The sequence below is a fragment of the Prionailurus bengalensis genome, chromosome E4 (genome assembly GCF_016509475.1).
Source record: "Prionailurus bengalensis isolate Pbe53 chromosome E4, Fcat_Pben_1.1_paternal_pri, whole genome shotgun sequence".
Classification (NCBI taxonomy): domain Eukaryota; kingdom Metazoa; phylum Chordata; class Mammalia; order Carnivora; family Felidae; genus Prionailurus; species Prionailurus bengalensis.
In genome coordinates, this window is record NC_057360.1 from 9,064,010 (window position 1) to 9,088,635 (window position 24,626).

Here is a 24,626-nt window from a genome sequence, read left to right on the forward strand (position 1 = left end):
GGAGCACCTCTAATTCTTTGCATATAATACCCTACAATAATAAAGCCCTATAAGAAAAGCCCTACAATTATTCCCATTTTGCAAGAAGGAAATTAGTGGTTAAATAACTTGTACAACATATAAGAAATACTAAGAGAAAGAGACAGGATTCAAATGCACACGGTCTGATCCCAGAGCCACACTGTCAATTCAGTCATGAGCAAAATTAAGTGAAACATTTACCTATTGAGAGAGATGTTCATAAGGAAAACAGAGAGGCAAAATGCTGAGCTGTGACAAATGACTGATGAACAAACATCAGTCAAATGAAAAAGTAGAGAACTAAAGAGGACACTTAAACAACAAACATCAAGCAAAAAGGTGCAAAGACATAAATGCCTCATAGTCCAGGATGTCAAGGAAGGAAGGATATAACATAGAAAAGATGGGAAATATAATGAAAAATAATTGTCCAAAAAGCTGTAGATAGAAGCAAGTTCAGCCTCTTATGCTGTGATATCATAACAAATGAGGCAAAGGAGAGTTTAACCTTATTCACTTTAAATCAATGGAAAGAGATGTCTACCTCTGGACTTAACAAGAACCAAACTTACCTCCTGCTGTAATCAACCAGAAAACTGGATAAAATATATGAAACAATAGTCTTCATATATTTGACAACTGGCAGCACGAAGCTCTCATCTATGAAAGAAGGTAGACAAACTAGCTGAACCCTGAAATCTTCCTGGATTTCTGTCTAAAGGCAATTTCCAGACTGTGGGCCCTGAAAGGAGAACCCAAATAAGCCAGCCAGTCTCCCTAAGTTGAGGAAGTACAGTTAGGAGTTTGGGGAGTCTGAAGTAGGTAAAAGCTAAGGGGCTGAGAGTCAGAGAGGAAACAGCCTTACAGAAAAGAAGGCCACAAAACTGTATTGAATCTCTTTGGTTTTTTGCTGAGTATTAGGTGGCACATGTATAGGGTGAAGCTCTATATGTCAAAGAAAGAATTCAGGAGCTATAAACTGAATAATTCCCAGAGCTCATACAGGACCTAGAGGTGTTCGAAATCTGGAGTTACAGTGGAGAACTGTTGTTGACCACCTGGGTCAGGACAGCTATTGGAGACCCCAGTGTCTGTGCAGGGGAGGTAGGGCAGGGTCACACCTTGTAGTAGGATTGAATTATCACTGGTGTGAAAGATACTCTAGAATAGCCTCAGCAAAGCATAAAAACATGCCTTAAAGGGCCAAACTGAGACACAAGTAATTTAAATTGTCCACAAAAACAAACCCAGATATTCCTTAAAATAATACACAAAATCCAGACAGTCAATGACCATAACAATGCCTAGGATATAATAAAAAATTACTAGACCAAGTATCAGAAAATGTGATCAATTACCAGAAGATAAATCAGTCAATAGAAACAGAACCAGGAATGTCAAGAGAGGAACTAGCAAATAAAACTAAAGCATTAAAATTAAAGTAGCTATTATAACTATGCTCAAATATTAAAAGAAAAACATCAACACAGGAGAAAAATGGATGTGTCAGTCTGTTCAGACTGCTGTAACAGACTGGAAGCTTAAACAACATTCATTTGTCACAGTTCTGGAGGCTGGAAGTCTGAGACCAGAGTGCCAACACAATAGGTTTCCAGTGAGAGCCTTCTTACTGGTTTACAGACAAACAACTTCTTGGTGCAGTTTCACATGGTGCAGAACAGAGAAAGAAGCAAACTCCTTCATGTCTTTTCCTATAAGGGCATTAGTCCTATTTATGAGGACTCTACCTTCATGAACATAATCACCTCTTAAAACCCCACCTCTTAATACCAACACATTGAGTTCCAATATATGAATTTTGGAGGACACAAATATCTAGTATATAATAATTAAAGATACAAAAGAATGAACCAAGTGGAACTTGTAGAGAGAAAAATAGCAGTATCTGAAATGAAAAATTCAATTGAATTAAAAATGAAAATTCACTTAAAATGAAAATGACATGAGATCAGATATTTCAGAAGTGAAGAACAATGAACTTGAAATCATAACAACAGGATCTATTCCAACTGAAGCATATAGAAGAAAAGATTGAAAAAACTAACCAAGACTTAAGAACCTTGGGACAATGGTAGATAGTATAGCATATGTGAAATGCGGATAGTGGAAGAAAAGGAGAGAGCCAGGGCAGAAAAGTAACTAAATGTGTAATGGCCAAATGTTTTACAAATCTGATAAAAACTATAAATTTCCAGATGTAAGAGGTCAGTTGACTGCAAGCAATAAAAATATACATATACAAAAATGCACATTAATACCTAAATCCTAAAAATCAACAATAAACACAGAAGGTGAAAACAGCCACAAGTGGGAGAAAATACATTTTATATCAAGGAACAAAAATTAAAATTATTAAAGACTTTATGCGAGGCAGAATAATGGCTTTCCAAAGATGTTTACATTTTAATCTTCACAGTCTATGAATATGTTATGTTACATGTCAAGGGGGAATTGCAGTTGCAGATGGAATTAATGTCAATACTGAGAAAAGTCATCCTGTATTATCTAGATTGGCCCAAAGTAACCACAAAGCACTTAGAAATGAAAGAGAGAGGGAAGAAAGTCAGTGTCAAAGCGATACAGCATGAAAAAATTTTACCAGACATTCCTGACTTTAAAGATGCAAGGAAAGCCAGAGTCAAGGAATAGGGGAAACCACCAGAATTTTAAAAACACAAGGAAGGGGCGCCCGGGTGGCTCAGTCGGTTAAGTGGCCAAATTCAGCTCAGGTCATGATCTCACGGTTTATGAGCTCGAGCCCCACGTCGGGCTCTGTGCTGACAGCTTGGAGCCTGGAGCCTGCTTCGGATTCTGTGTCCCCTTCTCTCTCTGTTCCTCCCCTGCTTTCACTCTGTCTTTCTCTCAAAAATAAATAAAAATTAAAAAATTAAAAAAATATATTTTGAAAAAGACAAGGAACTAGATTCTACCTTAGAGTCTCCAGAAGGAACAAAGTTCTGCTCACACCATAATTTTAACCCAAAAGATCTGTTTGGATTTATGATCTCCAGAAACATAAATTTGTGTTGTTTTAAGTCAACAAAGTTGTGGTAATTTTTTATAGCAACTATAGGAAACTAATATAAATTTCTCATCAGAAATTATGCAAGCAGAAAACAAGAGAAAAATATCCTGATGTGTGGCAAGAAACAAACAAAAACAAAAACAAAAAATCCTATTAATTTACAATTCTATATCCACTGAAAATATTTATCAAATATGGGGAAAAATAAACAAATAAATGAAATAAACAAACAAATAAAAAAATTGTCAAGCAATCAAATACTAAAAGGTTTGGTACTGGCAGACCTACAGAATAAGAAATGTTAAAGGAAGTTATTCAGTTAGAAGGAAAATGACACCAGATGGAAATTTTGATGTATACAAATGACTGAAAAGAACTAGAAATGCTAAATATGGGGAAGAATATGAGATATTTTTTCATTTATACATTTCTTTGAAAGACAATTGACTGTTAAAAGTAAAAGTACAAACAATATATTGTTTCAGTTATGATTGATATGAAAGGAAAAATATGGCAACAACAACACAAAGAATAGGAGGGACAATGGAAATATACTGCTTAAAGCTCTCAGATTACATTTCAAATTGAATAAAATTATATGAAGGTACACTGATAAATTAAAGAGATATAATGTAAACCCTAGAAAAAACAGTAAAAAGAGAAAACAAAAAGATAAAGCTAATAAGCCAATGATAGAAATAAAATGAAATATCCAACTAATCCTTAAGAAGGCAGGGAAAGAGATAAAAAGGAAAACAACATGACAGACAAAAGACAAATATAAAGACAGTGAATGAAATGCAACCATATAGATTGTTATATTAAATGTAAGTGGCCTAAATACTTGATTAAAATGTGAGGGTTTTCAAATTGACTAGAAAACTTTTAGCTACATGCACTCTCAAAAAAATCCCACCTAAAATATTAATATACACTTAAGTTAAAAGTAAAAAGAAGAAATATAAAAAGGTGCATCACATAAGCACTAATCACAATAAAGCTAATTAATCAAGCTACTCTTTAAAATTAAAGAATCCAGGGGTGCCTGGGTGGCTCAGCCAGGTAAATGTCTGACTTCGGCTCAGGTCATGATCTCGCAGTCTGTGAGTTTGAGCCCCATGTCGGGCTCTGTGCTGACAGCTCGGAGCCTGGAGCCTGCTTCAGATTCTGTGTCTCCCTCTCTCTTTGCCCCTCCCCCACTCACACTCTGTCTCTGTCTCTCTCTCAAAAATAAATAAATATTTTTGAAAAAATTAAAATTAAAGAGTTCAGTTAAAGACCCAAGAATTATGCCTCAGACAAGACTCCAAGAAGTCATTACCACCCTACTAGATTTGGCACATGAGGTGAAACCATTTGCCATCTGAGTTAGATGATTTCTCTCTCCTATGTATCATGGATCTATGCCTCACAAGTGTTACTCATCTTCAGAGTAGATGTAGATGATCAGAGACATCCCTTAATTCTAATGCCCCTAACAGTCCTAATTCCCAAATAATATAAAAAATATCTGTCAAGCAGAAAATTAACAGACTGACAGATTTTAAACATTAACCAGAAAGCTTTGCAATTCTTAATGGTTAAATTTATTAAGTTAGGGGTATTTCCCTTTGAATCAACATGTTGTTATTTCCTAAGTAATTACAGAAAAAGATCCTTTGGTTTTATTATATCAGAATTGCTCTAACAAAAAAAAGTTTACAATTTTAAAAGTTGTAGTCAAAATTCAAAATCTAGTTGACTTTTCTTCAAGAAAACCCCAAAAAACTAGAAAGTGAGGTATCATCCACTAAGGAATGCATTTGGGGTTCTGCTATAAGAACATAACAATTGTTTAGGATTCTCACAGTGGATCCTATCCAAGTACCCAGGATCTAAGGAAGGAAAGCTGAGGTTTAATCATGAAAAATATGCAGTTAATAGTTTATGACATAATATTGAGGGCAAACGGAATATTTTAACAAAATAGTTCAGATATTTGACATATTTTAAAATATATTAGATATAATTTAAATATATTTAAATTGTAATGAGCATTCATATACCTTTTAATCATGATACTAGGCATAAATCAATCTTTTCCAGAAGACTCTAGGTTATTATGAGTTTCCCTGGTGATTATACTACAATAGAATGAAAGTAACAGGGAAAAATGGACCTCTTAGGAAGGGCATAGCAAAACAGAAGCAAGAAATTTTGAGCCTCGGATAGGGTTAAAGCAAGGAAGCTGACATGTTGAGAAAATCCACAGGACTTAGTCATGCTTAGAAAAGAGAAGCAAGGTTGGGAGGAACAATGGGAAAAGGAGGCATCTAGGAAAAGACCAGGGGCACCTGGGTGGCTCAGTTGGTAAAGCATTCAACTCTTGGTTTTGGCTCAAGTCATGATCTCATGGTTCATGCTGATAGCATGTGCCAGCACTGTGCTGCTGGCATGGTGCCTGCTTGGAATTCTCTCTCTCCCCCTCTCTCTGCCCCCCTGCATGCATGTGTCCACGAGCATGTTCTCTCTCTCTCTCTCTCTCCCTCTCTCTCTCCCTCCCTCTCTCAAAATAAATAAACATGAAAAAACTTTTTTTAAGTAGTCTATTAAAAACAATACAATAAGGCCAATATTGCTTTTGTCCCAGAAGTTCAACATTTAGGAATATACTGTACACATAAGCAGTATGAGAAATGTACACATTCTTTATAATTTTTTTCCTTTAAAAGAAATGTTATAGGAAAGAAGGTTTGTGAATAAAGAAATGAGAAAGTCAGTGGTGTGTTTTTCCAATGGAATACTATAAACTCATTAAGAATGTACTGATACGAAATTATCTCAAAGATATTTTAATTGAAAAAATTCAAGATAACATCGAGGGGGAAGATGGCGGTGTAGGAGGACACTGGGCTCACCGCCTCCTGCTGATCACTTACTCCACCCACATCTGCCTAAATAACCCAGAAAACCACCAGAAGACTAGCAAAATGGACTCTCTGGAGCCAAGCGTAGGCAAGAGGCCCACGGAAGAGGACCCCAGCCAATACGCCAGATCCCATCGAAGCAGCACCACAAGCCTGGCAGTGTGCAAGTAGCCCAGGCAGGGACCACACCACTCCACAGTGAGTCCTGCCTCTGGGAGAGGGGAAGATAAGGTACACACCATCCTGACTGTGGCCCCAGCAGTGGGCTGGGGGCAGACATCAAGTCTGACTGCAGCCCCGCCCACCAACACAAGTTATTCCAGACAGCACAGAGGAAGAGCCCTGCAGCTCTGCACCACTCCAGGGACTATCCAAAATTACAAAACGGAAGAATTCTCCTCAAAAGAAACTCTATGAAGTAGCGAAAGCTAACAAACTGATCAAAAATGATTTAAGCAATATAACAGAAAATGAATTTAAAATAATAGTCATAAAATTAATTGCTGGGCTTGAAAAAAGAATAGAGGAGAGCAGAGAATCTATTGCTACAGAGATCAAGAGACTAAGAAACAGGAGGAGCTAAAAAATGTTATAAATGAGCTGCAAAATAAAATGGAGGTAACCACAGCTCAGATTGAAGAGGCAGAGGAGAGAATAGGTGAATTAGAAGATAAAATTATGGAAAAAGAGGAAGCTGAGAAAAAGACAGATAAAAAAATCCAGGAGTATACGGGGAGAATTAGAGAACTAAGTGACACAATTAAACACAATAATATATGCATAATTGGGATTCCAGAGGAGGAAGAGAGAGAGAAAGGTGTTGAAGGTGTACTTGAAGAAATCATAGCTGAGAACTTCCCTGATCTGGGGAAGGAAAAAGGCATTGAAATCCAAGAGGCACAGAGAACTCCCTTCAGACGTTACTTGAATCGATCTTCTGCACAACGTATCATAGTGAAACTGGCAAAATACAGGGATAAAGAGAAAATTCTGAAAGAAGCTAGGGATAAACATGCTCTAACATATAAAAGGAGACCGATAAGACTAGTGACGGATCTATCTACTGAAACTTGACAGGCCAGAAAGGAATGGCAGGAAATCTTAAATGTGATGAACAGAAAAAATATGCAGCCAAGAATCCTTTATCCAGGAAGTCTGTCATTCAGAATAGAAGGAGAGATAAAGGTCTTCCCAAACAAACAAAAACTGAAGGAATTCATCACCACTAAACCAGCCCTACAAGAGATCCTAAGGGGGATTCTGTGAGACAAAGTACCAGAGACATCACTATAACCATGAAACCTAGAGACATCACAATAACTCTAAACCCATATTTTTCTATAACACTGAATGTAAATGGACTAAATGCTCCAACCAAAAGACATAGGGTATCAGAATGGATAAAAAAACAAGACCCATCCATTTGCTGTCTACAACAGACTCATTTTAGACCTGAGGACACCTTCATATTGAGAGTGAGGGGATGGAGAACTATTTATCATGCTACTGGATGTCAAAAGAAAGCTGGAGTAACCATACTTATATCAGACAAACTAAATTTAAATTAAAGGCTTTAACAAAAGATGAAGGGCATTATATAATAATACAGGGTCTATCCATCAGGAAGAGCTAACAATTATAAATGATTATGCGCCGAATACGGGAGCCCCCAAATATATAAAACAATTACTCACAAACACAAGCAACCTAATTGATAAGAATGTGGTAATTGCAGGGGACTTTAATACTCCACTTATAACAATGGATAGATCATATAGACACACAGTCAATAAAGAAACAAGGGCCCTGAATGATACATTGGACTAGATGGACTTGACAGATATATTTAGAACTCTGCATCCCAAAGCAACAGAATATACTTTCTTCTTGAGTGCACATGGAACATCCTCCAAGATAGATCGCGTACTGGGTCACAAAACAGCCTTTCGTAAGTATACAAGAATTGAGATCATACCATGCATACTTTCAGACCACAATGCTATGAAGCTTCAAGTCAACCACAGGAAAAAGTCTGGAAAACCTCCAAAAGCATGGAAGTTAAAGAACACTCTACTAAATAATGAATGGGTCAACCAGGCAATTAGAGAAGAAATTAAGAAAGATATGGAAACAAATGAAAATGAAAATACAACTATCCAAATGCTTTGGGATGCAGTGAAGGCAGTCCTGAGAGGAAAATACATTGCAATCCAGGCCTATCTCAAGAAACAAGAAAAATCCCAAATACAAAATCTAACAGCACACCTAAAGGAAATAGAAGCAGAACAGCAAAGACACCCCAAACCCAGCAGAAGAAGAGAAATAATGAAGATCAGAGCAGAAATAAACAATATAGAATCTAAAAAAACTGTAGAGCAGATCAATGAAACCACGAGTTGTTTTTTTGAAAAAATAAACAAAATTGATAAACCTCTAGCTAGGCTTCTCAAGAAGAAAAGGGAGATGACCCAAATAGATAACATCATGAATGAAAATGGAATTATTACAACCAATCCATCAGAAATACAAGTAATTATCAGGGAATACTATGAAAAAATATATGCCAACAAACTGGACAACCAGGAAGAAATGGACAAGTTCCTAAACACCCACACACTTCTAAAACTCAAACAGGAAGAAATAGGAAATTTGAACAGACCCATAACTAGTCATGAAATTGAATCAGCTATCAAAAATCTCCCAACAAATAAGAGTCCAGGACCAGAGGGCTTCCCTGGGGAATTCTACCAGACATATAAAGCAAAGATAATACCTTTCATTCTCAAGCTGTTCCAAAAAAATAGAAAGGGAAGGAAAACTTCCAGACTCATTCTATGAAGGCAGCATTACTTTGATTCCTAAACCAGACAGAGACCCAGCAAAAAAAGAGAACTATAGGCCAATATCCCTGATGAATATGGATGCAAAAATTCTCAATAAGATACTAGCAAATCGAATTCAACAGCATATAAAAAGAATTATTCACCATGATCAAGTGGGATTCATTCCTGGGATGCAGGGATGGTTCAACATTCGCAAATCAATCAATGTGATACATCACATTAATAAAAGAAAAGATAAGAACCATATGATCCTGTCAATTGATGCAGAAAAAGCACTTGACAAAATTCAGCATCCTTTCTTAATAAAAACCCTCGAGAAAGTCGGGATAGAAGGAACATAACTTAACATCATAAAAGCCATTTATGAAAAGCCCACAGCTAATATCATCCTCAATGGGGAAAAACTGAGAGCTTTTTCCCTGAGATCAGGAACACGACAGGGATGTCCACTCTCACCGCTGTTGTTTAACATAGTGTTGGAAGTGCTAGCCAACAGCAATCAGACAACAAAAGGAAATCAAAGGCATCAAAATTGGCAAAGATGAAGTCAAGCTTTCGCTTTTTGCAGATGATATGATATTATACATGGAAAATCCGGTAGACTCCACCAAAAGTCTGCTAGAACTGATACATGAAGTCAGCAAAGTCGCAGGATACAAAATCAATATACAGAAATCAGTTGCATTCTTATACACTAATAATGAAGCAACAGAAAGACAAATCAAGAAACTGATCCCATTCACAATTGCACCAAGAAGTATAAAATACCTAGGAATAAACCTAACAAAACATGTAAAAGATCTGTATGCTGAAAACTATAGAAAGCTTATGAAGGAAACTGAAGAAGATATAAAGAAATGGAAAAACATTCCATGCTCATGGATTAGAAGAATAAATATTGTTAAAATGTCTATACTACCCAAAGCTATCTACACATTCAATGCAATCCCAATCAAAATTGCACTAGCATTCTTCTCGAAGCTGGAACAAGCAATCCTAAAATTTGTATGGAACCACAAAAAACACTGAATAGCCCAAGTAATTTTGAAGAAGACCAAAGCAGGAGGCATCACAATCCCAGACTTTAGCCTCTACTACAAAGCTGTAATCATCAAGACAACATGGTATTGGCACAAAAACAGACACATAGACCAATGGAATAAAATAGAAATCCCAGAACTAGACCCACAAAAGTATGGCCAACTAATCTTTGACAAAGCAGGAAAGTATATCCATTGGAAAAAAAGACAGTCTCTTTAACAAATGGTGCTGGGAGAACTGGACAGCAACAGGCAGGATGAAACTAGAGCACTTTCTTACACCACTCACAAAAACAAACTCAAAATGGATAAAGGACCTAAATGTGAGACAGGAAACCATCAAAACCCTAGAGAAGAAAGCAGGAAAAGACCTCTCTGACTTCAGCTGCAACAATTTCTTACTTGACACATCCCCAAAGGCAAGGAAATTAAAAGCAAAAATGAACTATTGGGACCTCATGAAGGTAAAAAGCTTCTGCACAGCAAAGGAAACAATCAACAAAACTAAAAGGCAACCAATGGAATGGGAAAAGATATTTGCAAATGACATATCAGATAAAGGGCTAGTATCCAAAATCTATAAAGGGTTCACCAAACTCCACACCTGAAAAACAAATAATCCAGTGAAGAAATGGGCAGAAGACATGAATAGACAGTTCTCTAAAGAAGACATCCAGATGGCCAACAGGCACATGAAAAGATACTCAACGTCACTCCTCATCAGGGAAATGCAAATCAAAACCACACTCAGATATCACCTCACGCCAGTCAGAGTGGCCAAAATGAACAAATCAGGAGACTACAGATGCTGGAGAGGATATGGAGAAATGGGAACCCTCCTGCACTGTTGGTGGGAATGCAAATTGGTGCAGCCACTCTGGAAAACAGTGTGGAGGTTCCTCAAAAAATTAAAAATAGACCTACCCTATGACCCAGCAGTAGCACTGCTAGGAATTTCCCCAAGGGATACAGGAGTGCTGATGCATAGGGGCACTTGTATCCCCATGTTTATAGCAGCACTTTCACCAACAGCCAAATTATGGAAAGAGCCTAAATGTCCATCAACTGATGAATGGATAAAGAAATTGTGGTTTATATACACAATGGAGTACTATGTGGCAATGAGAAAGAATGAAATATGGTCTTTTGTAGCAACGTGGATGGAACTGGAGAGTGTTATGCTAAGTGAAATAAGTCATAGAGAGAAAGATAGATGCCATATGGTTTCACTCTTATGTGGATCCTGAGAAACTTACCAGAAGTCCGTGGGGGAGGGGAAGAAAAAAAAAAAAGAGGTTAGAGTGGGAGAGAGCCAAAGCATAAGAGACTCTTAAAAACTGAGAACAAACTGAGGGCTGATGGGGGGTGGGAGGGAGGGGAGGGTCGGTGATGGGTATTGAGGAGGGCAGCTTTTGGGATGAGCACTGGGTGTTGTATGGAAACCAATTTGAGAATAAATTTCATTAAAAAAAAAAAGAAAAAGAAAAAATTCAAGATAGACCTCTATTTTCAACCATACTAAGGACCAGATACCACAAAGTTTCACAACAAAGCACAAAGATACCCAATGAAAGTAAACTTGAATGCATGGCTGAATTAGCTAGAAAATAAGGAAAATTCTCTGAGGCCATAAAAGCAAACAGGAGCAAGGTTCCAAAGGGGTATAAACAGCCCCTGCATTAGGAACATCAACTTTTGCTAAACCCAGCAACTTAGAGCTGTAGTTTGAAAGGCCATACAGGGAAATATTGAACAGGACTAGAATTCTTCAAGGAGTCTAAAGAGACACTCCCTCAGTGAGGAGGAAACTGAAAAGCATTACACATCACTAAAGTAGACATTGAAGTAAAGATGTCCATCTCTCTTTGGCTCCGGATGGGAGGGAAAGCCCTCTCACATAAGAATCCATAATCCCAAATGGGCAATCACTCTGCATTGGGTCTCAATCCACAATATGTGATTCTAAAATGCACGGCAAAAATTTATTTTAAAATAGTTCTTGGTTGGTAGTGTCCCCTGATGATTAGCCAAAACAAACATAAAGAGAAATAGGAAACATAAGAGCCTGAGAGAAAAGTTAGATTAGAAACAAAGACACAAAAATTGGACCAAAGCAGAGGTGCCAACCCATTTAGGGAAGAGTCTAAGGCACCCAGACTCCTGGGAGGAATTTATTTTCAGCCCAGATTTTTTATGATTAGCAGACATGTCTCTCCAAAGTAAGTGTGATGTACACTTCTACACAGACCAGAAAAGAGTCTACAACCCAGTCTCATACCAAAGTAACTTAAAAAAATTTTTTTAAGTTTATTTATTTTTAGAGAGAGTGAGCAAGCAAGCAGGGGAGAGCCAGAGAGAGAGGGAGAGGGAGCATCCCAAGCAGGCTCTACACTGTCAGCACAGAGCCTGACATGGGTTCTGAACCCACAAACCATGAGATCATGATCTGAGGTGAATCCAAGAGTTGGACACCCTACCAACTGAGTCACTCAGGTGCTCTTCCCCCACAAAGGAACTTTCAAACAGTATACTTCAAAGAGAAGAAAAAATCATCTTAGAAGGAAGGTTTAGAAGGAAGCATGAGGGTATGGTGAGCAAAGAAAATGGTATTGGTTATAAAAAACATAAGATGATACAAAAACATTGGAAAAGAATGGCATGTAAGTATAAATGGGTGAGGTTAGAGTTTAACTCTAGGGACTGTATTATTTTAAATCTTAGATTTTGTTAAAGAACCCTGTTGAAATATCCAAGGTGTATATTAAAAGAATGAAGGCACAAAATACAATTTGCAATGTAGTAGAGGGGAAATGTTGAATGAAAAGAAAACCATCAATCAGTTGGTGGTAATGTATTTACAAAGTCAGTCTCTCCATTCCTCTAACCATATGTCTTTGTAATAGGACATTTCCATGGTTTCTGTCCATATAACACTGAAGGGACAAGCCAGTGAACACAGTCAGAAAAAAGAAACTAAGAAATAAAATGGTGATTATTTGCAGTGATCTCTATGAGAAAATTGTAAAATTCACAAATTACTAATTATTGAGTTTAGCAAGTTTCTAGGATGTGACAGCTTTATACAGTAGTTATTTGAATTTTATTTATCCTCAGATAATAATAATAAATATGATTCACAAAATGTATTATAGTAAAAGATAAGGTCTTTAGGAATATACTATTAAAAAAAAACCTATGTAAAGACCTTAAGGAAAATTATAGAAATTTTTATACCAACTTTAAAGGAGGCATAAATAGGGGTGCCTGGGTGGCGCAGTCGGTTAAGCGTCCGACTTCAGCCAGGTCACGATCTCGTGGTCCGTGAGTTCGAGCCCCGCGTCAGGCTCTGGGCTGATGGCTCGGAGCCTGGAGCCTGTTTCCGATTCTGTGTCTCCCTCTCTCTCTGCCCCTCCCCCGTTCATGCTCTGTCTCTCTCTGTCCCAAAAATAAATAAAAAACATTGAAAGAAAAATTAAAAAAAAAATAAAGGAGGCATAAATAGACGCCAGTCTTTATCGTGTTCATAGATTCAATATAGTAAGATGTCAGTTCTCCCGAAACTGATGTATAGCCTATGTAATCGTGTCAAAATCCTAATAGATTTTTTTGGTGGAACTTGACAACTTGATTCCAAAATTATATTGAATAAATTAACAAGAAGAGGCATAAGTTTCCTAAAGAAAATGGGAATTTAATGTGACCACATTTTAAGTAGTATTAGAAAGCTACAGTAAATAACATAGTAACAGGTTTTGTTATGAAGAATAATATTGGAAATAGGTTAATGCAATCATATAGAGAAAACCCAGGAAAACAACACACACACACACACACACACACACACACACATATATATATATATGGGAAAATATATATGGAATATAAATATATATATGTATGTGTGTATATATATATATACACACACATATATATGTGTGGAATATATATATATATATATATATATGGGAAATTTGTACATGATACAATGGTACTGTATTTTAGAAAAGAGGGGATGGTATATTCATTACATGGTACTAAATGACTAAAACAACATAATATTATCTATGTAAAAAATTAAATTTGACTTTTAAAGGCCACACATAAAAATCAATTCTATACATACATAAAAATCAGATATATTAGGGTTAAATTTCAAAGTAAAACTACAACATTTTTATAGGACAATCTAAAACAGTCTTTCTATAAACTTGTAACATGGAAAGGTTTCTTAAGGCAAAAATCATATTTCATCAAGGAACAGGTTGAGAAATACCATGACATAGAAATAAAGACCTTCTGTTTATCAAGTCAGTAAAGAAAAGTGAAAAGTGAAGCTCCAAAGTTCGCAACACTTTAATACCCTAAAAATATAAAGAATCACTAATAATTCAATAAATAAGAGACAGAGAAATAATTTACAGAAAAACAGCCAAAAGACTCAAAATGCATTTCATAGAAGAAGCAACATGAAAATATACTAACTCCTCATAAAAAATAAAATACAAATTAAAACCACAATGCGATATCACTTTAAATAATAGACTTGTCCAATGTAAGGACCACGTGCTCACAGGATTTGATACCAGAACTCTGCCAATAGGAGTGTAGATTGGAACTAATCACATTTTAAAACGATTTAGCTTTATCTAGACTGAAGATTCATTTCCCAATGACCAAGCGAATCTTTGTTCCCTTGGGTCTGTACCATAAAAAAAGGGTATTTACATACACCATGAGTCTGGAAAATAGATATTCGTATAAGCATTTTTTGTACTGGCTAAAAAAGGGAAAGAATAGGAGAAATATAGTAGTCCTACAATGGAGTCAATGTTAATGAAATATAGCCGTATGCATAAGCATGGAAGATCTCAAGAACAGCGTTCAGTGGAGAATAAAATAAGTTATAGAAGAAAATGCTTACAATTCCACTTATACAGTTCATAAGTTTGCACAACTAAATAATAAATTAGTTACAATTTGTATTCTTCGCAAAAGTATAAATAGAAAGTGTGCAAATGATAATGGAAAATTCAACATGGTGGTCATGGCTGAAGAGAACAGAGGCCTATAAGATTGAGGGAGGACAAACAGAAGAGCTGAACGTATTCATCATGTTACATTCCTTGAGGGGGTATACCTGGCTAATCATTCCATTATAATTCTTTAGACTCATTTAGGTTATAATATATACATACATATTCATAAAATCATATTCTTATTTGTGTCATATGTATATAATACATAAATGCCTTCCACATACACAGTTGATCCTCATTATTCATGAATTCTGTATTTGTGAATTTGCCTACTCACTAAAATTGATTTTAATTTCTAAATCAACATTTGTAGTACTTCGATAGTTATCTAAGGACATATGCATAACAGTGAACAGTTTGAGTCACCTGACACATACATTCCCAGCAAAGGTGGAACAAGGCCAGGCTCTGGCTTATATCAGCTCTCATATTACAAATATGTGTCCTTTTCTTAGTCTATCATGACACATTTTTTTGCATTTTTGTGGGGTTTTCTTGGAGGCAATTTATCTTTTCTAAATGGCCATCAAATATAGTGCTGCACTGCTGTCTACTGCTCGCCCCTAAGCACAAAGAGGCTGTGCTATCCCTTAGAGAAAGTACTTGTGTTAGATATGCTTGGTTCAGGCACAATTCATGGTGCTGCTGGCTGTTGGTTCAGTATTAATGACTCAACAATGTATATTAAATAAGGTGTCTTCAAACATGAAAACACATAAACTTATTAAAAATAAAGCCCATTAAAAAAAAAAAAACATGAACACACACAAACAAGGTTGTATATTGACTGATTGATGAAAACGAGACCAATGTAACCAGAGCCTTGATGCAACTGAACCTTGTATTTGCTTTTAGGAGCAATGGTTCAGTGTCAATTAATTCAGTGTTGATGGCAACTTTATAGAACATACTTCATAGAAAATAATAATAAAATTTATTTTTGTGTTATATAAAAATGAATATAAAACACATACAAAATTATAATTTATACGTATGCATGTATATATGTTTATTACATATAAAATAAGTATAAAATATACATAAGTATAAAATATTTTATAATAAAAATGAACAAGCAAGGGACAAAAGCAACCTGTAGAGGTTGTAACCACTAATTATATATAATATACAAGTTTACATGCCTATTTATGTACATACATACACATATGTATGTACAAATTACCTCTGAAAGGACAGAAATGAAACACAACATTGGTTAAAATAGAGGAAAGTAATAGTAAGAAGACTGACATTTCATTATATACCTACATTTTATAATACATGCATGCAATATTACAAATTGCTTCTTCTACTTATTCACTAAAAAATGAACAATGAAGCCAAAGTCCCATGACAATGACAGGGAATAGAGGAGCGGCAGAGGACCTGAGGAACTTGACTGAATTGATAAATTCATCCCTTTATTCATTCATGTATGAAATAAACATTTATTTGAAGTCTGCTATGTACTGAGTGCAGAGGATACAACATGGAACACAATATGGAGATGTTTAGATGAGGCATCAGTGGGAGCATCCAACTAGAAATACGCAGGAGGCAGTTGTTAGCAAATCTCATATGGAATTAATTCCCACCACTCCTCAGTGGCTCTTTGATCATTTCTCCTCCACAGCAACAGAATGGATGACTGCGGCTGGTGGAAATCTAACCCTCAGAAAGAAGAGGTGATATAGACTATTCTCCTTTACAGAGAATCATTTCAAATTCATGCTTCTTCCATGTTAAGAGTGACAGGAGGGGTACAAGGAATAATCATTTATCAACAGGGGAAGGAGCTTTGTCTATCTGGTACAAAGCACTGCATGCATATTGCATGAATGCAGAAGTATTCTCACTTTCCAGTTCTGATACTGTGACTTTTGAGTTTAACTGCATATCCTACATACGATTTCTTCTGCATATGGTTTCCACCACCTGACATTACACAACTCACTTATCCACTACCTCTTGGAACCCCTAATGATATTTTTAATAATTTTTAAATTAAAATAAAATATAGCTAAAACTTCTTATGGAAGGTATTGGTTCTAACATGACTTTGCCATCTGTTGTGTGACTTTAGTCAAGTACTGAGTCCTCTGAGCCTTTGTTTTCTGACCAGAAACTGGAGATAATAGTGGCTTCTTAGACTGTCCTAAAGAATCATGAAACTAAATCACATAGAGAATAAAAGGGCTTCAGTTAATTCTTTAGCACAACAAAATTGGTATTAATGCTTAATATTACTATTATTATATGAATAATAAGTAAAGGATTGTGTGCTTAAAAGACAATAGTTTGTTTTTCAATTGTAAATGGTCAATGAAAGACTTCGGACATTAGATATATTTTACACTTTTATCATCACTAAAAAAAATTCTCAGTATATTTTTGGAAAAAGAAATAAAAACACTACCAAACATACTCGCCCTGAATATGGAACGCTGCTTATAGGGCACCATGGGTACCATTTCCAGTAGAAGATACTTCTGACAGACTTTGCAGTCTTTGGGACAGTTAATGCAACTGCTTTCACCATTTCTTCATTCTCAATCATAGAATTACCAAAACTAAAGATTGTATATTGAGAGTAGAAGCTTCAACACCCTTGTAATTATAAGTATGTCATTACAAATTTATGCACCTTCACCTTCGTTCTATTCCTTCATTTCAGCCTCAACTTACTATGCTTCATTTAAGGAAGAAATGTTTGGGAAGAGAGGGGGTGGAGGTATGGAGAGTTAGGCTAATAAAAATCTCATCAGCCATTTCTGATTTATAAAATCAAAATAAGGACTTTACTTCATATAATAGCATGGAGAGAAATGACCTTTAATTTGCCATTCACCCCCCATAAAAACAGTTGAGCTTGGGTTTGAAAATCAACAGTTATCAAAATGTGCCAAATGAGTAAAAAGGCTGTGAAGGCCAACAACATAGAACTAGGCTCCTATTTCTTTCCCAGCAACCTCCCATGTACAGATACCTATAAAGGCAATCCTCTATATCTATGCATATGGTTTTCATATGCACGCTTAGTCCATAATACAACTTGGATTCAAACAGAAGGAAGAAAAATAAAAAGGAAGAAGTGTACTGAGTGCTGAGAGAACTATTAGCTTAGCATGAGCTTCCCTAGTGATCTCATTTATCTCTTCTTTCTTTCCTCTTGCTTTCTGCTACTTAAAAAAGAAGAGGCACAAAAGAAAATTAAACAAAAATGACAGATAAATGCTAGATAAGTGTCTGGTGATTACTAATTAGTTTTCTTCATAATACATCCAGAAAATAAAATCATCACATATGTTGACATAAATTAAAGATAAGCTAAATTTCAGTAACTTTGATTAAACAGTTGTCTAACACTTATGCCAGTTACCGTATCCAACATAACTTTAAAAATTGTTGCAGAGTTGTGTCCTTCTACTTCCTCACTTCTCTTGAATGTTAAAAGCTCAGGAAACTGGTTTCATCTACGCCGATCCAAGAAAAATGTTCCATCACTCCCTCCTTTCTGAAACTCTTCCTAACTCTGGCTTCCATCACAACAGCCTCTCTTCATTTTCTTTCTACCTAACTCACCACTAACTGTTGGGGCTTCCTCTGTCCATCCTATAAATGCACCCTCCTAAAGAATTTTAACCCTGAGTCTATTTTTTTTATCTTTCTAGGTGATCACATCCACCAAATAATCACCCTGTTTATGATGTCCAATCCTCCATCTGTGCTCTCTGCCATGTCCAAGGTAGATATCCACCAGCTTGATGGGAACATTCACCTGTGTGCCCACTTAGGTCATGCTATCCATCCAAAGCTTTCCCTATATTTCTATTCTCTATCCTGATTAACACCACCACTCCCCACCACACAAACCTGAAATCTGGACCCTATGCATCACCTCCATATTTATTTGGTCACCAAGTAATTTCTCATCTATGCTATTGTTATCCCTTAAATATGTCCTCTCTTCAGGACCATTATTATGTCCCTAGAACAGGGCCTCCTCATTTCTCTAACAATTTGCCATAACAATTTTACAAGCAATTTCCTTCTTAAAGTCTGGTCTGTCTGCCTTGAGTCCTTCCCAGATTCTGCCAGTATAAACTTTTTTAAGTCTTTAAACCTCTGCTCCCCAAGGATTCAGGATGAAGCCCAAGTTCCTCAGCCAGGTTTGTAGATGTGGTGGTGGGAAGGTGTGGGAGCTTCTGTATAAAAGCATCTGTTTTCTCACCACAGGATAAGATGAGGTTATCATCAGAGTCATGAGGAAGCAAAACAGAAAGACTGTGGAGGCTTGAGAGAACAGAGGAGCAAAACTCAGAAACTGAGAAAACGAAGTTTACAAGGAAAATCTTATAGAAGTGCTCAACAGAAATGAGTTCCAACAGCAGGTCTGCGGTCATGGTTTTAGATGATACCAGTTGGTGCTGTTGTAAGTACCCTCCCACCCTCAAACAAAAACAAAAACAAAAACAAAAAGTTGAGCTACTCTAGTGCAAATATGGAGACTGAAAAGAGATGGGCTTGATGAGGGTTGTTGGGTTTTGTCAGGTGAGCAAGACAGTGGGTACAACAGGTAGGGACTGTTCTAGATATAGGAATAGCAAGAAGCCAAACAAGACTGCTTTCTTAATGGAGCTTACTTTGTTGAGGGACAAATACGTAATACAACTGCAGAAAGCAGTAAGTATTACAAACAATATAATGTTGGGTGGAGTTCAGAACATTATTTGAGAACATTATTTAATTAGTGTTAACATTATTAATTGAGAGCGCCAACTCTCCAAAATATGGTACTTTGCTGGCACCATTACAAACAATGAATGCCTTGCAGAGGCAGGACTCAATTCTTTAAATCTGCCTCTTTTAAAGCAGGGGTGAGGACATTCCCAAAGAAGAGGTGTTTAAGCAGAGTCCATAAAATATTGGCTTGAGAAAAATTAGGAAGATAGGGAGTAACAAAGCGGGTGAATCAGTGGAACATAGGGCTAGTTAAAATCCAAAGACTGTTAGTGTGTGTTCAATAGACCACACAATAGCTGAATTATGAGGATAAGAGATGTTTCTATTACGTTGTGGGAACTAATGCAATAAAAATGTTTGACCAGTATTGGGCATAGTCTCTTGAACTGTTGGGAGAGAGATTTTAGGCTTTGAAATGTGGCACATTTAAAAAGACCTTGACAGGGGCGCCTGGGTGGCTCAGTCGGTTGGGCGTCCGACTTCGGCTCAGGTCGTGATCTCACGGTCTGTGAGTTTGAGTCCCGTGTCAGGCTCTGTGCTGACAACTCAGAGCCTGGAGCCTGCTTCAGATTCTGTGTCTCCCTCTCTCTCTGACCCTCCCCCGTTCGTGCTCTGTCTCTCTCTGTCTCAAAAATTAGTAAACATTAAAAAAATTTTTTTTAAATAAAAAGACCTTGACAGGATTAAAAAAAAAAAGACTTTGATAGGATATATAAAAAGATTAAAAAACCTATGTAAGTTAATATGAGCACAGAGGTAAATGTAAGAAAACTATTTTATTATTGAGGACAGCCTAATTATAAGCAAATGTTTGGCATATAGTTTTATACCAAGGTGCAATGCATTTTTCAGTGTATAAGCTTAATTACAGAATTTTGTCATGATAACAAGAGGGAATATGGGACAAAAAAATAACTACATTCTAAAAAAATTATCTTAAGGGAAACATTTTGAATCCATTGTTTTCATTATATGTCATTGAATATAGGCTAATAGGCACTCATGTTTACTCTTTTTATTTTTATTTTTTATTATGAAATTTATTGTCAAATTGGTTTCCATACAACACCCAGTGGTCATCCCAACAGGTGCCCTCAATACCCATCACCCACCCACCCCTCCCTCCCACCCCCCATAAACCCTCAGTTTGTTCTCAGTTTTTTGGAGTCTCTTAGGCACTCATGTTTAAAGCTGAACTTTTTTCTCCCACGTTTTGACATATTTGATCTACATAAGATGTTCCAAAGAATTTGCTATTGTCATTAACTGCCTTCTGGATAATGTACAATGTAAGATCTACTAAGACATATACATTTTCTTATTCACTGCTATTAAATGTCTAGGTGCATGGAGGTACTCAAAAATTTTTTTCAATGACATGTAATCATACAGCATTTGAACAGGACCAGAGATGAAATTAAAAGGTAACTGAAAGTAGATGGAAGAAGAGCCATGAAGAAAGACTCATTCTTTCCTTACTGAGTTAATGAATTCAGGACTCATTTCTTCATATAAGCAAAAAGAATACCTCATCCTTTACCCTTATATTTCTCCCAAATGACATGTTCTTGATCTAAATACCCGACCTAATGAAGAAAAGAAGACTCATTTTTATTCATCATTAAGAAAGTACTGAGCTTACAGCGTCCTCTAATATGTAACTACAGGACTCTGATTTTGTCCCAAGGACTATTTAGGAATTATTGAGTAGATTTTCCACCCTAAGAACTGAGGACCTGAGAATTTAGAAATGACAATCACTTTGATTTATGAATCTGACCAAAGTTCTGTTTCAATCTTCATGATGATGATCTTGAGTGATTAAATACTACTTTCCCATCTAAAAAATAAAAGCTGTGTTTAACATTTAATCCAATTCCAATGTGACTCATTCATTGTAAATCATCATTAATGACACTTGAACAACCTATAAAAACTATAGCCTAATAAACAGAGGATGGAGCCAGTCTTCAGAGTGGTACTTAGCCTCAGTCTCAAGCCATGTCAGCCTCTAGGAGAATTCCTGACAGTAAGAACTTTCCCAGAGCATGGCATGACACAAATCTGATCTTCACATTCCAAAGCAGAAATGTTTTGAGTAGCAAATGCTTTGCTATAATTGTAAATTCCAATAATTTAAAATGGTAAGACTTTTTACATAGTTTTTTCTTTTTTTTTTTTTTTAATCTTTTTTTTTTTTTCAACGTTTATTTATTTTTGGGACAGACAGAGACAGAGCATGAACGGGGGAGGGGCAGAGAGAGAGGGAGACACAGAATCGGAAACAGGCTCCAGGCTCTGAGCCATCAGCCCAGAGCCCGACGCGGGGCTCGAACTCATGGACCGCGAGATCGTGACCTGGCTGAAGTCGGACGCTTAACCGACTGCGCCACCCAGGTGCCCCTTTACATAGTTTTTTCTTCTTTAATTTTTTTTTTGTTTCTTTAATATCTTCTGAAATTTTCTGCCTTTGTTTATGTCACAGGAAGAGTCAAAAGATAATATTTATTATATTTTAAGCTTTCTGGGAAAAAGGTGTTAAATATCTAGAGGTATTTATATATCCTATAAAAGTAGAATATAATGTTTTGAAGATCTGGAAAGCATCAATATTCTTTGGGTTTTTTTCAGTATTTTCAAAAACTAAATAAATACAAAGTTGAGCTGAAGTCACAAGCATAGTTAAAACTTAGAAGAATATCTCATTTTCTATCACAAAGGGCATAAAATTTTAATATCTTGATAAATAGTTACTATTTTAACATCGGATATTTACTGTCATTAAAAAACAAAAATAATGAACATTATCCATAATAGTATGTTTACCAAATTGCTCATCTGTCAGAGCTGTGTGACTCATGATTAAACATAATTTGTTTTTCTGTGATGTCAAAATAATCCCCTTTAAACCAACGCATATATTTTTTTTTAAATGCCATCTACCTACCTTTCTGCTGAAAAAGGAGGGAAATGCAACATGTGTCTTTAGAATTTACCTTGAATAATAAATTGTTCCATGTTTTCTTTGAAAGGCTGGATGTGCTCTTTTGAGGATACCTGGTATACTTTCCCCGCCTCAACTTCACAGGCTGAAATTAGAGAGAGACATTGTTTAGAATGTCACAGTGTTGATGGAACAGTAATATATATATATATATATATATATATATATATATATATATATATATTTACAGAGAGACAGAGAGAGCACAAATAGTAAAGGGAGAGAATCTTAAGCAGGTCCCATGCCCAGGACAGAGTCTGACACGGGGCTCGACCTCACAACCAAGAAACCATGACCTGAGCTGAAATCGAGAGTCAGACTCTTAACCAAGCGATCCACCCAGGCGCTCCATCAACTTTTAAAACATACTAGCTGATGTTAAAAACCTCTGATAACCCCACTCATTGATACATGTTCTACACATATTTTGGAAACATCCAAATACTGACATAAGAAGCCTATGATCTCAGCTTCACTTTGGGTTGTTGTACAAAGAGGTTCTTAAGAATCCAAGTTTGGTCACTGTCAAACGGTGCAAATGTAGGAAGCTCCTTTAAGCTCCAAGCCTCAATCTCGTTTGTAGAATGGTGATAGCACTGGCCTCTCTCTCTCAGGGCTGTCATGGGGCCCAAATCAGTTAACAGATATAAAGTGTTCAAAACAGTGTCTGGCAGACCATAAAGCAGTATGTCAGTATTTGCCACCATGCTCAATATTAGCAACGGACTTCTAATACAAGTTTCTCCCAAACTGAAATCCATATTTCTGAAAAATGACAGATGGCAATTTTGGTGCTCATGTTAGCATGGAAATCAATAATTAAAGAGCATCTATTACGTGGCAGACACTTATTACCTACCATTTAATTTAATCTCTAGAATAAATTAATAAAAGTGGGGGCGCCTGGGTGGCGCAGTCGGTTAAGCGTCCGACTTCAGCCAGGTCACGAGCTCGCGGTCCGGGAGTTCGAGCCCCGCGTCGGGCTCTGGGCTGATGGCTCGGAGCCTGGAGCCTGTTTCCGATTCTGTGTCTCCCTCTCTCTCTGCCCCTCCCCCGTTCATGCTCTGTCTCTCTCTGTCCCAAAAAATAAATAAACGAAAAAATAAATTAAAAAAAAATAAATTAATAAAAGTGGAATTTACCCCATTTTGTAGCTGAGGAAAGTTAGGCTCAAAGATGCCACTTATTTGTTGAAAGGCCCACAGGTAATAAGTAGCAGGTCCATAAATGAAATCCTGATCTGACTCAAGAGTTTCTTTTCTTTGTATGCCCATGCCATCATAAATGCCTTAGTAGGCTATAGATCCCACAAGGGTTAATTAAGAATTACTTCTAAGACATTTTCTGAAGAAATTCCTGCCATTTTAGTGATAGAATAAATTCAAAATCAAAAAGCACATATTTGAAAGACAAAACTTAGGACATACAAATATCTGAATCAGGAAAACATACTTCTCACTGCCAATAAATTTCTCAATGAGACTTTGAAATTTCACTCTTTAAATATTTTTCTCGGGGCGCCTGGGTGGCGCAGTCGGTTAAGCGTCCGACTTCAGCCAGGTCACGATCTCGCGGTCCGGGAGTTCGAGCCCCGCGTCAGGCTCTGGGCTGATGGCTCAGAGCCTGGAGCCTGCTTCCAATTCTGTGTCTCCCTCTCTCTCTGCCCCTCCCCCGTTCATGCTCTGTCTCTCTCTGTCCCAAAAATAAATAAACGTTGAAAAAAAAATTTTTTTTTAATATTTTTCTCTTATTAAAACATTGTTTCCTTTCCCCTCCAGGTTGTTAGTTTATCTAAGCAGAATACAGGGGGCTATATTGTTAGCCCCATTTCTCCCCCTCAAGCGTAAAAGACAATTATATCTAGTAGAATTTAAGACCAGTTAGACATATGCTGGGTTCTCTCTGCCCACCTTCCCCAGGACTCCTCACTCTCTGTGGGAGCAGGCTCTTGTAAGCTCGTGCCTGTGCAATCTACATCTCTAGCCCC

The 24,626-nt window shown here is 36.6% G+C and overlaps 1 protein-coding gene across 4 annotated transcripts in view; it reads right to left on the reverse strand.

The window, feature by feature from the left end:
- Nucleotides 1–24,626, reverse strand: part of FMN2 (formin 2) — a 391,725-nt gene that overhangs the window by 82,340 nt on the left and 284,759 nt on the right. For all 4 annotated transcript variants that reach the window (XM_043568706.1, XM_043568709.1, XM_043568707.1 and 1 more), the window contains one exon: nucleotides 22,632–22,724. In XM_043568706.1, coding sequence (XP_043424641.1) covers nucleotides 22,632–22,724 — 93 coding nt within the window. The remainder of the gene's footprint in view (nucleotides 1–22,631; nucleotides 22,725–24,626) is intronic.